Source organism: Vulpes vulpes, chromosome 13 (assembly GCF_048418805.1).
Source record: "Vulpes vulpes isolate BD-2025 chromosome 13, VulVul3, whole genome shotgun sequence".
NCBI classification, from domain to species: domain Eukaryota; kingdom Metazoa; phylum Chordata; class Mammalia; order Carnivora; family Canidae; genus Vulpes; species Vulpes vulpes.
In genome coordinates, this window is record NC_132792.1 from 94,008,274 (window position 1) to 94,025,276 (window position 17,003).

Below are 17,003 nucleotides of genomic sequence, written 5' to 3' on the forward strand. Positions count from 1 at the left end.
AGGGATTATGGCTGAACCAGAAGTGGAATTAATATATTCCAGATATGTATATGGTAATGAATAGGACCTTGTGACTTTTCTTTGGGGGGGGAGAGAAGGTGAAGTCATCTTCATTTTAAGTGGCATAGTTGCATTCTCCTATGCAGATGTATGAGTTCTTTGTTATATGAAGTTTAAGTGTGGCAGAACAGTGAGAACGGTACTGAGTATCTAAAAAGGTAGAATATTCGTTACTTGTAGGAAACTAGTGAGAGATCAGCTGATAAGAAGGGAAGCCGGTTTTTTGTTTCCTGATTCTCTTGGAGCTTCCTGCAGCCTCTTGGAATTGCCTTGCCCGAGTAGGAACCCAAAAGCTGCAGTAGAGCATGCCCTGCACTCATGGAGCTCTGACTTTGGCAATAGTCATGACAGTGGTAGGCGACACTGGGTAGCTGGTCTCCTGCAGCTTCAGTGTGAGGGTCAGCTCTTGGCTTATTGTAACGTAGCGGAAGTTCTAACATCAGCAGCTCAAGGACACAGTAATTATGGGTCCTAGGTAGCATCATTTCCTCTTTTTCTCCTTTTGCCGTCAGTGGATGGTGGTGGGGGGTGGAGAGGAAAGTCGTGTTTTCACGTAGTTATTAATCTGTCTTTGTTTCTTCAGCCTTTCTGACACTTTTGCAAATATTTTGGCGTATTAAATTCCCTTTGTTTAAATATATGGAGTGATTTATGTTTTCCTAAGTGGATACTGATACACTTTTCTTCTTGGGTGCACACAGCTAGGCTACATTTTTGCTCCCCTTCAATTAGACGTGGCTGAGTTCTAGATGATGGGATGTAACAGAATAATATATGCCAGTTTGGGGCTAACACTTTTGGGAAGTGAACTACGCTCTTCCCTGCTTCCTTCAGCTACACATGGATAACTGTAGGGGCATCATGGAACAAGAGCATGAGTCTCTGAATTACTATGTGGAGGAAAGTGTTAAACTACTACATGAATGGAAAATAAAACTTAATTGTATTAGAGTCTTTATAAGTTTTTGGTCTATTTGTTATAGCAGATAGTGTTACTGTAAACTAATATATTCTCCAAATATTACACATTTTTATAGATTGTAAAGTATCCAGAAATTCATTCCTAGTAGTAAGAATAGTAAGTGAATAACAAAACTACTTTATTTCTGGGGCAAGGACATATTTATTTTATCTCACTTATGACTAGGATAAAAAACTTACTAGTTTTCAATGACCCAAAATGTTTCTGAACAAATGGGTAAACAAACATATGTACAAAATAACTGGATTCTACACATGATAAATACGTACATGACCCAGTGGTTTTCAAAGTGGTTTTCATAGCGTTCTATTGGAAGAAGATGTCATCTTGGCCTTGTGCTTATTTTGGAGAATACCAATGTAAACATCTGGGGATACAGAAGATGATCTATTGGAGTAAGGAAAGAAAGTATGTAAATTTTTCCATATATTTTGTATCTTCTGCTCTCTTACAGGCATACCTTGTTTTATTGCACTTTGCTTTATTATGCCTCATACGTTGCCTTTTCTTTTTTTTTTAAATAAACTGAAGGTCTGTGGCAACACCTGTGCTAGGCAGGTCCATCAGTACCCTTTTCCCAACATCATTTGCTCACTTCATGTCTTTATGTCACAATTTGGTATCTCTCACAGTATTTCAAATTTTTTTTTTTTTTTTTTTTTTTTTTTTTTTTTTTTAGTATTTCAAATTTTTAAAAATTATTTTGTTATGGTGATCTGTGATCAGTGACCTCTGATGTTACCACACAGACCATACTCACATAGATGGTGAACTTAATTGATAAATGTTGTGTGTGGTTCGACCAGCTGTTTCTTCATTTCTCTCCTTCTAGTAGATGCCTCCCTATTCCTTGAGACACAACAATATTGAAAGTAGACCCATTAATAACTACAATGACCTCTAAGTGTTCAAGTGAAAGGAAGAGTCACATCTCTCACTTTAAATCAAAAGCTAGAAATGATTTACTTTAGTGAAAAGGCATGTTGAAAGCTGAGATAGGTTGAAAGCTAGGTTTTTTCCACCAGTTAGCCAAGTTGTGAATGCAAAGGAAAAGTTCTTGAAGTAAATTTAAAGGTGCTAAATCAGCGAAAACACAAATGATAAGAAAATGAAACAGCTTTATTGCTGATATGGAGAAAGTCTGAGTTGTCTGGATAGAAGATAAAACCAGCACAACATCCCCTTAAGCTGAAGCCTAATCAAGAGCAAAACCATGACTCTTTACAATACCATGAAGGCTGAGAGAGGTGAGGAAGCTTCAGGAGAAACGTCTGAAGCTAGCAAAAATAGGTTCACGAGGTTTAAGGATAGAAGCTATCTCCATGACATCAAAGTGCAAGGTGAAGCAGCAAGTGATCCAGAAAATTTTGGTAAGATCATTAATGAAGATGGCTATACCAGATTTTCAGTATAGACTAAATAGCCTTCTATTGGAAGAAGATGCCATCTTGGCCTTTCAGAGCTAGAGAGGAGAAATCAATGCCTGGTTTTAAAGCTCCAGAGGGCAGGCTGGATCTCTTGTTAGGCGCTACTGCAGCTGGTGACTTTAAGTTGAAACCACTGCTCCTTTGCCATCTGAAAATCCTAGGGCCATTAAGAATTATGCTCAATCTACTCTGCCTGTGCTCTATAAATGGAACAACAAAGCCCGGATGACAGCACATCTGTTTACAATATGGTTGACTGAATATTTTAAGGCTACTGTGAAGAACTATTGCCCAGAAAAAAAAAAATCCTTTCAAAATATTACTGCTCATTGAGAGGTCTGACTCTAATTCTTTTTTTTTTTTGACTGACTCTAATTTTGAAAGAACTTCCACTGTGGGTAAATTCTATCAAACAGTATTGCATGCTACAGAGCAACTTTTCGTGAAAAAGAGTCAACAGAGCAGAAAAATTCATTGTTGTCTTGAGACATTGCCACAGCCAACTGAACCTTTAGCAGCCACCACCCTGATCAATCAGCAGCTATCAATGTGGAGGCAAGACCTTCCATCAGCAATATTACAACTCCCTGAAAGTTCAGATGATGGTTAGCATTTTTCTTTTTAGCAATTAGGTACTTTTATTTTTATTTTTTAAAAAATATTTTATTTATTTATTCATGAGAGATACAGAGAGAGAAAGGCAGGGACACAGGCAGAGGGAGAAGCAGGCTCCATGCAGGGAGCCTGATGTGGGACTTGATCCCTGGTCTCCAGGATCACGCCCTGGGCCAAAGACCGGCGCTAAACCGCTGAGCCACCCAGGGATCCCCCACAATCAGGTACTTTTAAAATTAAGGTATGTATATACTTTTTAGATGTCATGCTATCACACATATAATAGCCTACAGTATAGTGTAAACATAACTTTTATATGCACGGGGAAGCCAAAAAATTCATTTGATTCACTTTATTGCAATACTTGCTTAATTTGGTAGTCTGGAACCCAACCTGCAATATCCCTGAGGTATGCCTGTAATTTTGATTTTTGAGCATATTTTATTATACCTATAACATGGTAATACACATATAATTCATGCACAAATAAGTACATATATTGGAAGTACATGTTCAAAAATTTTGTACTGAAAGGATGTATAGTCAAAACCATTTAGAGACCATTGACAAAATGTATTGAGTAGTCTTGAAATAGTATTAGCAACATGATAGTGTTATTAAGTCACAGGATATTTAATAAGGGAATGGATAGATGAGAGTGCTTAATACAAAGAAATACATACACTACTACATAGATTATAGTCTAAACTGTATGTCTTAACTTCCTTGTAATCCTGGACAAATTACTACTTAGTCAATCCTGAGCTCATTTTCTTTTTTTTTTTTTTTTTTTTTTTAATTTATTTATGATAGTCACAGAGAGAGAGAGAAGCAGGCTCCATGCACCGGGAGCCCGACGTGGGACTCGATCCTAGGTCTCCAGGACCGCGCCCTGGGCCAAAGGCAGGCGCCAAACCGCTGCGCCACCCAGGGATCCCCTGAGCTCATTTTCTTATCAAATATGAGGACTGGGCTAATTTGAGGTTTCATATTTATGCTCACTTATACTCCAGAGGTTTTGATGAGTTTCTATACAGCTCCTGCAAAGGTAAGAGATAGGAAAGACTATAGGCAGGCTCTAGCCTTTCTATATTGCCTCACTACCTAGCTTCCTTTATTGATCAAATGTACAGGGTAAGAACAGAGGGTCTGTGGGGTGGCTAAGGAGAAAAGAAAACCACCAGGCTAGATCATTTCTTAAGATCTCTTTTCATTTTAAGGGCACATAAAATTCAAAGCTGTTATAACTAATCTTTGTTATCAAAAACAAAAGCCTTTTGGGCAGCCCCGGTGGCCCAGCGGTTTAGCGCCGCCTTCGGCCCAGGGCGTGACCCTGGAGACCTGGGATCCAGTCCCACGTTGGGCTCCCTGCATGGAGCCTGCTTCTCTCTCTGCCCCCACCCCCCTCTATCATGAATAAATAAATAAAATCTTTAAAAAAATATTTTGAAACATCAGAAATTTGGCTGGCCTATTTTGAACAAATAGTTTAAATCTTGATTGGTCTCTCAAATTAGCTCTATTTGGTCTTTGGGATTCCATATTGGTATCTTCCCTCAGTTTTATTTATATGAAAAATTAAGCATATTTTATTTTACTACATAATAATTAGTTGGTCACATTTTACACCCCCTTTCTTTCCACTTGATTATTGTCTTTCCATTTGGCTATTTGATTCTGTTGGAGTATTCCTGCTACTGTGACTCTCAGGAAGAGCAATTGTTTATGCTAAGAATGCCTCCATGCCAGCTGAAAAACAATGGTTTTTAAATCCTACACACCATAATATCTTTTATTTAAAGATTTTATTTATTTATTCATGAGAGACACAGAGAGAGAGAGAGAGAGAGAGAGAGAGAGGCAGAGACACAGGCAGAGGGAGAAGCAGGCTCCATGCAGGGAGCCCGACCTAGGACTCGATCCGGGGTCTCCAGGGTCACGCCCTAGGCCGAAGGCGGCGCTAAACCGCTGAGCCACCACGGCTGCCCCACGATGTCATTTAAACAACAGCAGGCAGAAACCACTCTTACCAGTCCTCTTATGTTCCTTTCAGGATTGTCTTTAGCGTATAAGGGCTGAATCACGTCGAGGGTGGAGGTGGTTATCAGTGGGCAAGATACATGTAAACTCTCTCCGAAGCTTGTAGTGTTTGGAGCCTACTTAGCACCCTGACCCCGCAGGAAGTCAGACCCACCGTTCAAAGGACTTTGCACTTTGCTCACACTCGGTACCATTCTAATCAGCTTAAAAATACGTCCCTCATCGCCCACTCGGGTTTGATATGCTCGCAACTTACACACAAATGCACGTCGCCCTTACTCTGCGCCGTAATCTGTCCTACTTCCGATCCCGTTAACAAAGAAGACTGAAAGAACACGGAACGCCCGATCCACGCCGTGCGCCTAGGTCCGCTGGAACTTGGAGTCTGACCTCACCCCAGCCACCGGGTGGGTCCCCGCGCCGGCGACGTACCGCAACCTCGGTTACACTTCCTCCAGCCCCACCCCCGGGCCAGTGGACGCGCTCCGGCCCCGCCCCTTTCCTCCCAGCCAATGGGGCGCGCCGCACCACCGCGTCCGGCCACGGCCCCGGCGAGCTGCCTCTCCCGCCCCTCCGGCTCCCGCCCGCCGTCGCCGCCCCCTCCCGCCGCGCTTTCCGGACGCGGCGCATGCGCACTCCCGTCGGGCCCTGGGGAGACGCTTAGGGATCGATTTTCTCCTCCTTTCTTTCTCCAGTCGCGCGACTCTCTAAAGTCCCTTCCGCCCTACTGTCGCTGAGGCTCCCTCTCCTAGTCCGAGAAGGTGCCGCTCCAGCCTTGGGTGCGTCGGTATCCGGATGTGGAGCCGCTCTCGCCCGGCGGGGACTCTGTGGCGAGGCGGAGCGCGGCGGCGTGCGCGGGGGCAGAGAGAAGGGGGCCCGTGGGCCCGGGCGCTCGCCGGACGCCGGGAGGTACCACCGCTGCCCGCGGGGGAGGACGCGGCGGCGCCGGCGCTCGGGCGCCCACCCCGGAGCGAGGGGCTCGGGGAGAAAAGAGGCAGGCAGTTCAGCTTGCTCCCCGCCGGCCTCGCCGTTCCCCCCGGGCTAGCCTCCCCCGGCCCCCTGCGCTCCCCGCGCTCCCGGCCGGGGGAGAGCGTGGTTTCCTGGCGGCCGTCGCTGTAGCCCGGCCGGGGAGCCCGGAGGAAGCGGGGCAGTCCCCGCCCACGGCCCCCTCCCCTCTGCCCGCCCGCCGCCGCCGCCGCCGCCGCCGCCGCCTCGGAGCCGCTGCGGTCAGGCCTCCAGTCCGAGCGGGGGGCGCGGCGGCGGCGGCGGCGGCTCGAGAGCGTCTGCGGGCTTGCCGGGGACCGCGCCGCCGCCCCCGTGAACTATTCCCACGTACCCCGGGGCTCGCTGCCGCTCCCGCCGGCGCCGAGAGGCCGGCCCGGGCCCAACTCCCTCACGGGGCCCCCGGCGGCGGCGGCGGCGGCGGCGGCGGCGGCGGAGCCCACCGCCCGGGCCCCAATGAGTAACTCCCGGAACAACCGGGTGATGGTGGAAGGGGTCGGGGCCCGGGTAGTGCGCGGCCCGGACTGGAAGTGGGGGAAGCAGGACGGCGGCGAAGGCCATGTGGGCACGGTGCGGAGCTTCGAGAGCCCCGAGGAGGTGGTGGTGGTGTGGGACAACGGCACGGCCGCCAACTACCGCTGCTCCGGGGCCTACGACCTGCGCATCCTGGACAGCGCGCCCACGGGTAAGTCTTGGTCCCCTGACCCCCCCCCCCCCCCCCGGGCGGCGCGCTTGTGGAGGAGGGGCGAGGCCGGCTGGGCGTGGGCAGCCTGCGGGGAGCCCGCAGTAGAGCGGGAGACAGCCTCAGGGATGGTAGGTCCAGTACCTGGTGGACGAAAACTTGGAGAACAGACCCCGCCACCCCCACGGGAAATGGTGGCAGCACCGTCACCAGGATGCTTTGAGCCTGGAAGGCACAAAGCGCCGGGAAGACAACAGACTGGTCCCCTCCTCCTCCTCTAGGGACAGGGTCTGGAGAGGCCTGGCTAATAAGCCATTGAAATTAATCAGCCACCGAGTGATCGCTGTCTGGAGAGAGGCTTGCCGAGCCATATGGTGTTTAGTTGACGGGTTACGATTGCCGAGGGGCCTCTTGTAGCTCGGATTCGCTGAGATACCATTTGTGTGAGTGTGTGGAAGGGTGTGCGTTACCTCCTGTAACGCAGAACGACTCGGAGTTCGGGAGCTGAATGTTAATTGGGACCTTGTGGAATGATTTTTCGTCTACATTGTTTCATTACCCGTAGAAGGAAAAACACTCTAAGGTGTTGAGCCATTTCCTTGTGTTAAATGCTTTTTCCAAGTGGAGTAGACACCTGCCCTTTTTTTTTTTTTTTTTTGGTCGCTAATAGCCCATCTCGTATGTAAAGTCATATCAGAGACTTCGCCGTTCATGCACAATGAGTCAAGGTCCTCGATTCACAAAATTTCAGGGATCTGACTCTAAAATTTTTATGCAATGTGGTAAACGGAAGAAGGTTTGTGCTCATAAAATAAAGATCTAACTTTATTTTATTGGATTATTTTAATCAAAACATTTTAACAGATTTGTCCTCGATACTCTAGTAGAAAGTAGTTAAAACATAAAATTTGTTATTTTTCTGAATGCATAAATGAGCTACTTTTAAAAAACTGAGGTATCATTGACATATATTAGTCTTCTGTGTACAAGATAAAGATTTGTTTGTATATATTGCAAAATTATCACAGTAAGTCTAGTTAGTATCCACCATCATACATAGTCAATAAAATTTTTTTCCCTTTGTGAAGAGAACTTTTAAGATTTACTATTTTAACAACTTTCAAATATGTGATAGTGTTATTAATTGTAGTCACCATGCTGTACATTACATCCCATGACTTTATTTTATAACTGGAATTTTGTACCTTTTGACATCCTTCACCCATTTCACCTACTCCCACCTCTGACAACCACCAATCTGCTATTTGTACCTATGAACTTTTTTTTTCAGATTCCATGTATATTTGAGATTATATGGTATATCTCTTTGTTTTATTTCACTTGGCACAGTGTTCTCTAGATCCGTCCATGTTGTTGCAAATGGCAGGTTTTAATTCTTTTTTATAGCTAAGTAATATTCCATTATATATATATGTGCCATATTTTCCTTATTCATTCATTGTTGTTGGACTTTTAGATTGTTTCCTTGTCTTGGCTATTGTAAATAATGCTGCAGTGAACATGAGGATAGATTAATCTTTTTGGGTTACTGTTTTCTTTTGGTAGATACCCAGAAGTATTGCTGGATCCTCTGGGAGTTCTATTTTTCTTTCTTTCTTTCTTTCTTTCTTTCTTTCTTTCTTTCTTTCTTTCTTTCTTTCTTTCTTTCTTTTTTCTTTTCTTTTTTTTTAAGATTTTATTTATTCATTCATGAGACACACACACACACACAGAGAGAGAGAGAGAGGGAGGCAGAGACACAGGCAGAGGGAGAAGCAGGCTCCATGCAGGGAGCCCGACGTGGGACTTGATCCCAGGTCTCCAGGATCAGGCCCTGGGCTGAAGGTGGCACTAAACCGCCGAGCCACCAGGCTGCGCCGGAGTTCTGTTTTTAATCTTTTGAGGAACCTCCATACTGCTTTCCATATTGGTTTATACTAATTTATGTTCCCACCAACAGTAAACAAACATCCTTGGTTTTGTCCACATCCTTGCCAATCCTTGTTATTTCTTGTCTTTTTGATAGTAGCCATTCTAGCAAGTGTGAGGTGATATCTCACTATGATTTTGATTTGTGTTTTTATGATGATTAGTAATGTTGAGCATTTTTTCACGTGTCTGTTGACCATCCATATGTATTTTTTGAAAAAATATTCAGATCCTCTGTCCATTTTTAAATCAGATTTTTTTTTGCTGTTGAATTATATGAGTTTTTATGTATTTAGATATTACTCCCTTCTATGTATTATTTGCAAGTATTTTTTCTCATTCAGTAAGTTGCTCTTTCATTTTGTTGATGCTTTCCTTTGCTGTGCAGTGGTTTTTTAGTTTGATGAAGTCCCACTTGTTTATTTTCATTTTTTGGTGCTTTTGCTTTTGGCATCAAGTCCAAAAAAATCATTGCCACAATCATTGTTAAAGAGCTTACTGCCTCTGTTTTCTTCTAGGAGTTTTATGGTTTCAGATCCTAACTTTAAAGTCTTTAATACATTTTGAGTTAATTCATAAATAAGCTACTTCTAAGGCTTTATCGTTGAGTTTGACAAAGCCTAATGAATCTGAAATGGGTTCATATTTATTATTAGCAGCAACAAAAAGGAAACACAAGCCAGCTCAGTTTTTTTGAACAGATAATTCATAAAATTGTGTTTCCTAGCTGGCTATTTAAATATTTGAAAAAGATGTATATGCGTGTCCCAAAGAAAAGATTCAACGGTACAAAAAAGGGACAGCCATTGTTATCAGTTTCTTGTGTGTTCTTACATAATACTCTATTTATTGCAGGCATGTTTATTAATATACTGTTAATCTATCTTTTTAAAGTACAAATGGTCATAAGCTATGTTCTCTTTTGCACTTTGGTTTCTTTCACTTAATAGTGTGTATCATCAGTTATTCCATGTTAGCACATGTAGGTCTACCTTATTCTTTCATCACTGCATAATATTCCAGTGACTGGATGTCATAATATACTTAACCAGTGCTTTCTTGATGGGCATTTATATTGTTTCAGGTCTTATTTACAATGATGCAATGAATAAATTCTGTGCATATGTGCTGAGTACTTCTGATGTGGAATTGCTGTATCAAGGGATACACATATTTAACATTTTGATAGATATTGACTAATTAATGTCCAAAGACATTTTACTAGTTTACACTCAGACATGTTATACTGTATGAGGCATATACCTGTTTCTGCACACTCTTAAAATTTTATCTTTGCTACCTCAGGCTAAAGTTTGACCACAATTCCATAATTTGGAGTCATTTTGGTATCAGTAATTGCAGGTTTATGGGGAAATTTAAATATCTTTCTAGGGTAAAGTGTAACAAATCCTATACTACAGCAATTTTTGAAGGGTTATTAATGTTGTCTGTATGCTTTGTAGTATGAAGTACGTCTGTCATGAATAGTTTCATTATCTTATATAAAAGATGTTTTTAGAAGTAATTGTTTTAAAATCTCAGTTTAATTTACAAGATAATTTTACTCATTTATTTAAAAAATATTTAGTTATTAATGAGAGACACAGAGACATAGGCAGAAGGAGAGGCAGGCTTCCCACAGGGAGATGCGGAACTTGATCCCAGGACCCCAGGATTACGACCTGAGCCAAAGGCAGACTCTAAACCACTGAGCCACCCAGGTGTCCCAATTTTACACATTTAATTTGCTGTGTGTAACAATTCATCTTGTTCATCTGATTCTTTTAGCAGACATTTAAAAAAAAAAATATTTATTTATTTATTTATTTATTCAGAGAGAGCGAAAGAGAGGCAGAGACACAAGCAGGCTCCATGCAGGGAAGCCTGACGTGAGACTCGATCCCAGATCTCCAGGATCACACCCCGGGCTGCAGGCGGCGCTAAACCGCTGCGCCACTGGGGCTGCCCCTTAGCAGACATTTTAAAAGCATTTCTAGATGCAGGGTAGCTAGCCTTATGCAGTGCTGTTGAAATGTATTTTAATTCCTAGGATTTAATTTCTTCAGTATTTTTTTTTTTTTTTCCCTTAAAGGATTGAATAAATCACAAGCTCTTAGATCTGGCTTTACCCCAGGACTATCCTACTACTTTCAATTTTCTTTTCTCCTTTTTCTTCAAGATATTTGATAATTGATGTTTATTGGTACCTTATTACATTCTCAAGATTTATTAAATATTATGTATAGTTCTGATTTTTACATAGTAGTTAAAATAATAAATTTAACCTTTTTGAAGTAATTTCAGGTTTACAAAAATTATAAACAGAAAAATAACATTGGTTATTAACGAATCTACAGACCTTATTCAGATTTCACCAGTTGTCCCACTAATGTCCTTTTACGGGTCCAGGATCCAATCTAAAATCTCAATTACTTTGAGATGCTACAGTGCAGCATGACTAGAACTTTGAGCTGCATGTGAGGCTGTCAGATTCTCTAGCTCCAGTTGGTCAGTCTTTACTCTTGTGGTATTATTTTTTTACTTTATCAGGGTTCTTAATCTTTTAGATTTTCTTTGTTCCAAGCAGCAGCTCAAAGTTCTAGTCATGCTGCACTGTTGAAGTCAAGCTCTGCCCTTGGGAGAGTATATGACATTGTCATATCTATTTAACTATCAGATCTTACCCAGTATTTCAAATTACTGAAAACTTACCTCTTTTGTAAAGCTTCTTTTGTTTTTGAGAAGAATTAGCCTATTAATATTTGCTTTTAAGTATATGGTTAGGGGCAGCATAAGTAATTACATTACCAGGTGTAGGCAAAAATTTTGTTAGAAATTAGAAGCCAGGGGATCCCTGGGTGGCTCAGTGGTTGAGCACCTGCCTTCGGCCCGGGGTGTGATCCGGGGGTCCCGGGATCGGGTCCCGAGTCTGGCTCCCAGTGTGGGGCCTGCTTCTCCCTCTGCCTGTGTCTCTCATGAATAAATAAGTAAAATCTTAAAATGAGATATTTAATGTATGAGATAAATGGATTAAATAATTGTATTTATTTATTTTATTTTTATTTTTAAAATATTTTATTTTTTTAGTATTTTTAAAAGATTTTATTTATTCATGATATATATATAGGTATACATATATATATATGTATACCTATATATATACATATATATATATATAGAGAGAGAGGGGGGTGCAGAGACACAGGTAGAGGGAGAAGCAGGCTCCATGCAGGGAGCCTGATGGGACTTGATCCCGGGTCTCCAGGATCACGCCCTGGGCAGAAGCTGGCGCTAAACGCTGAACCACCCGGCCTGCCCTGGGTTAAATAATTTTAAATACAAATTTCCTTCTAGCTTTGAAAATTTGACTTGATGTTAAGAGTAAAGAGCTAGGGATCCCTGGGTGGCGCAGTGGTCTGGCGCCTGCCTTTGGCCCAGGGCGTGATCCTGGAAACCCGGGATCGAATCCCATGTTGGGCTCCCGGTGCATGGAGCCTGCTTCTCCCTCTGCCTGTGTCTCTGCCTCTCTCTCTCTGTGACTATCATAAATAAATAAAAATTAAAAAAAAAAACAAAACTGATTTTCCTTTAAAAAAAAAAAAAGAGTAAAGAGCTAATAACTATTCATAGAACTAATTCAGAGCTAACCTGGAGATACAAATTTAAAAATGATAACTTTCACCCTGGTCAGATTGACAAAAATTGAAAGTCTAGAAATAGGATGTATTGATAAAGAATATGGGAAATCAGAACTCTCAGGTTATTAGTGGGTTAGTAAATTGATAAAACCAATTTAAGAAGCAATTTGCCAATCTTGTAACTTCACAATGCACATATTCTGCAAATAAGGAAATCTTCTAAGTGTATGTCTAGGAGATCCTCAGGCACAAATCCGTAAAAAGGTATATAAAAAGAAATTAATTGGCAGTATTGTTTATTAAAGCAATAATTTGATAACTACTAAAAGATTATATGTAGAATAATTTGTCATGTTACATGAGTCTCATACAATAAAATATTAGCAGTTAAAGTGAAAGAATTAGTGTATATTTACCAAATATATGTGAAGCAAAAAAGTAAGTTTTAAAAAGATACTGTAGATAATACTATGCTTTTTATGCAAATTTTATGAAAAATTATGAAAAATATACGTAGAAAAAGGATAAACACCTAGACAGAAAGGATCCAACCACCAGGGTGGTATTTTGGTATTTTGCTTCTCAGAATATTCTTTTTTTAAAAAATGAGAGCAATATGATTTTTTTCACTGTTTCTGAAAATCTTAGTTTAATATGTTAGTAAATCAAATAAATCTAGATTGACCTTGTTTCCATTCTTGATTTTGCTAGATGCTGTAGCTTTTAGGAGACCTCATGAAGATAGATAGTTGATCCACAGGGAAGAAGTGTATTTTGGAGTATATTATCCTGGTTATTAAGCTCTTATGTCTTGGCTTCTACTCTATGAGGCTGGAATAGGACTCTGCATTTTCTTTTTTGCCAGCTGGGTCTTTGTTGGTTCTGCCAGTAGGGGATGACTGGAAGGCTGAAGTGGGAGAAGAGACTTGTTTTTTTCTGTTTTGCTTGCTTGCTTTTGGTATCATCTCATCCATCAGGATTTCAGTGTCAGTATTTGATTCCAGTATAACCAGAAATATCCTTAGTGTGTCCCCACTCACTGACACCAGCACCAACCAGTCACAACCCCTCCATTCATTAAGTTCTGGATCCTAGCCCTATGGGACCCCTTTTTTAAGCCTCTTACATTTTAGTAATCCCAATTTTTTTTGTTTCCCATTTTTTTTCATTGTTTCCCTTTTTCTAGAAGTGGTGATTTTTTTTTTTTTTTTTAAAGATTTTATTTATTCACGAGAGACACAGACAGGCAGAGACACAGGCCCAGGGAGAAGCAGGCTCCCTGATGTGGAACTCCATCCTGGGTCTCCAGGATCATGCCCTGGGCTGAAGGTGGCGCTAAACCGCTGAGCCACCAGAGCTGCCCTAGAAGTGGTGAATTGGTGTGGTTTCTATCTCCTGATTGGACCCTAACACTGGTCCAAATTTTAGTTTTATTTTTCTATTCCATTACCAGTTATGTATAAAGTTTTTATTGAAATTTAGCAAGTAATTTTCCATCTTTTCTGATGTTAATCATTTCTTATGTATGAATGTTTTACTTAATATATTTTAAATCAATGAATTCTGAATTTTCTGAACTTAAAATGAGGTAAAATATTACTTTGTTTTAAGGATGTGAATATGAAAATTTATTGGTGATACACATAATTTAATATTAAAGACTATATATAATGATAGAAACATCTCCAAACATCAATTTACATCTTGTTTACTCTAGTTTCATTTGGACAGCACTTATTTTCTTACATCATCTCTACCTGGGACACATTAAATGGGTATAATTAAAAAATCTTACAGAAAGCTTACCGCCAACACCTTTTCATTCCAGAAAATGTGTGCAATTTGAAATATTTATTTTGCATTTATTTTGTAAGTGAAAAATATGGGACTCATTAATTTTGCCTCTTAAGCACTTTGTCTCAAGATAATCAACGTGTGTCATTAGCATACCTTCCACAAATCCAATTAATTAGGCACAAAAAAGCTGCAGCATGTCTTAATGTGCCAGAGGTGAGCAACAATGGTTACTCTCAGTCTCTCACTCACCTTCAGTACACCTGTGTTCCCTGTGTGATGTGTGAATTTTTGTATAGGCCCTCTGAGGGTGCTAGTGTCAGCTGACTCATTTACAGTTAGTAAAAATCTCACTCCTAGATTTTTAGGAAAAAAACAAAAGTTTTTGTGAAAGTCTACAACCCCTTTTTTAGAATGCTTGGGAGTCGAGTTTATACTTTTCGATTTTAGAACTATAATATATGTTTGTGACACAGTACGAAACACCCACTTTGAAGTCCACATCTGGACCATGTAATCAAATAAATTAATATTTCTGCAGGGAAGCATGTGAATAATTACACTAAGGGGATGATAAAGACCACCTACTGTATATAGCCTTTTGTTTTTTCAGATCAAGGTTTATCACTAAGTGAGTTTGCTGCTAACTTTCAAAACAGAGTTTGTAATTATAGGTAAGACATTGTGGACTTCCATTTTCTCTTGCATTTCAAAGGATCATGTTCTGTATCTCCTGAGTTGTATACCTCACTTGGGGAAACCATTGCTCTAAGTCACCTAGCAGGAACTTAGGCATTTTAAGTACTTATAGGAAAATGGCTTTTTAAAAAAGAATATTCCTCATCTTTTTTTTTTTAAGATTTTATTTATTCATAGAGACACACAGAGAGAGAGAGAGAGAGAGAAAGAGAGAGAGAGGCAGAGACACAGGCAGAGGGAGAAGCAGGCTCCATGTGGGGAGCCCGATGTGGGACTTGATCCAGGGTCTCCAGGATCACACTCGGGGCTGCAGGCAGCGCTAAACCGCTGCCCCACCGGGGCTGCCCTATTCCTCATCTTCTTAAACTCATTTATTTTCTTATGTCCCTATATCATTCAGCTTGCCTCTTTTACCATCATGTCTGGATTACAGTGATAGAACATCTCCATTGGACCTAGGAACATAGCAACAATTTTCATTTTTTTTAATTGAAATAAAATTGACATACAATGTTATATTAGCTTTAGGTGTACAACAGTGATTGAGCAGTTCTGTCATTACTCAGTATTCACCATACTGAACGTAGTTATCTGTCACCGAAGTTATTACTATATTATTGACTATATTCCCTACATTGTACTTTTCATCTCTGTAAGTTATTTATTTTGTCACTGGTGGTTTGTACCTCTTAAACCCCTTCACCTATTTTTTGCCTGTCCCCCTACACCTTTCCCTTTTGGCAACCACTAGTTTGTTCTGTATGAGTTTCTTTCCCTTTTTGTTGTTGGTTTTTTCATTTTTTTTAAGGTTCATGTATAAGTGAAATCAAATATTTGTCTTTTTCTGTATGAGCTGTTTTACTTAGCATAATACCCTTTAGATCTACCCATGTTGTTGTGAAGGGCAAGACTTCATTCTTTCTTGTGTCTGAGTAATTAATTCTCCATTGTGTGTGTGTGTGTGTGTGTGTGTGTGTGTATGCACACATCATTATTCATTCGTCTGTTAATAGACATGCAAGTTACATCTTTATTTTGGCTATTGTAAATAATGCTGCAGTAAACATAGTGGTGCACATATCTTTTTGAATTAGTGTTTTCATTTTCTTTAGGTAATACCCAGCAGTGGAATTACTGGATCATATGGTAGTTCTATTTTTGATTTTTTTGAGGAACCTCCATAGTGTTTTCCATACTGGTTCCACCAGCTTACATTCCCACCCACAGTGCATGAGAATTCCCTTTTCCTCACATCCTTGCCAACATTTGTTATTTTCTTTTTGATACCAGCCATTCTTACTGGTGTGAGGTGATATCTTACTGTTGTTTTGACTTGCATTTCTAGATGATTAGTGATGCTGAGCATCTTTTCATATGTCTATTAGCCATCTGTACTTCTTTTGAAAAATGTCTATTCAGGTATTCTGCCTATTTAATTGGTTTGTTTTACTGTTTAATTGTATGTGTTATTTATATATTTTGGATATTAACCTTTTATCAGCTATATCATTTGCAAATATCTTCTCCCATTCAGTAGGTTGCCTTCTTGTTATGTTGATGGTTTCCTTTGCTGTAAAAGCCTTTTAGTATGATGTAGACCCAATAGTTTTTTTTTTTTTTTGCTTATGTTTCCTTTGCTTGAGGGAGGAGACATCCAAAAAAATGTTACTAAAGCTCGTGTCCAAGGGATTACTGCCTAAGTTTTTTTTCCCATAAGTTCTATGATTTAGATGTTTAATCCAGTTTGAGTTTATTTTCATGTATGGTGTCCAGTTTCATTCTTTTGCATGTAGCTGTCTAGTTTTCTAGTTTTCCCAACACCCATTGATGGAAGAGATTCCATTGTATATTCTTGCCTCTTTTGTTGTAAATTAATTGACCGTATAGGCGGGGGTTTATTTCTGGACTCTCTATTCTGTTCCATTGATCAGTGTCTATTTTCGTGCCAGCACTGTAGTGTTTTGATTACTATTACTTTGTAGTATCACTTGAAATCTGAGATTGTGATATCTTCAGCTTTGTTTCTTCTTTCTGAAGATTACTTTGGCTATTTGGGATCTTTCATGATTCCATATGGTTTTAGGATTATTTTACCTCTGTGAAAAATGCTGTTGGTATTTTGATAAGGATTGCAT

At 40.5% G+C, this 17,003-nt stretch overlaps 1 protein-coding gene across 1 annotated transcript in view; it reads left to right on the top strand.

Moving 5' to 3' along the window:
* Nucleotides 1-6,442: 6,442 nt before the first annotated feature.
* Nucleotides 6,443-17,003, top strand: part of MIB1 (MIB E3 ubiquitin protein ligase 1) — a 137,471-nt gene continuing 126,910 nt past the window's right edge. The window contains exon 1 of the mRNA XM_026006537.2: nucleotides 6,443-6,811. Coding sequence (XP_025862322.1) covers nucleotides 6,583-6,811 — 229 coding nt within the window. The 5' untranslated portion in view covers nucleotides 6,443-6,582. The remainder of the gene's footprint in view (nucleotides 6,812-17,003) is intronic.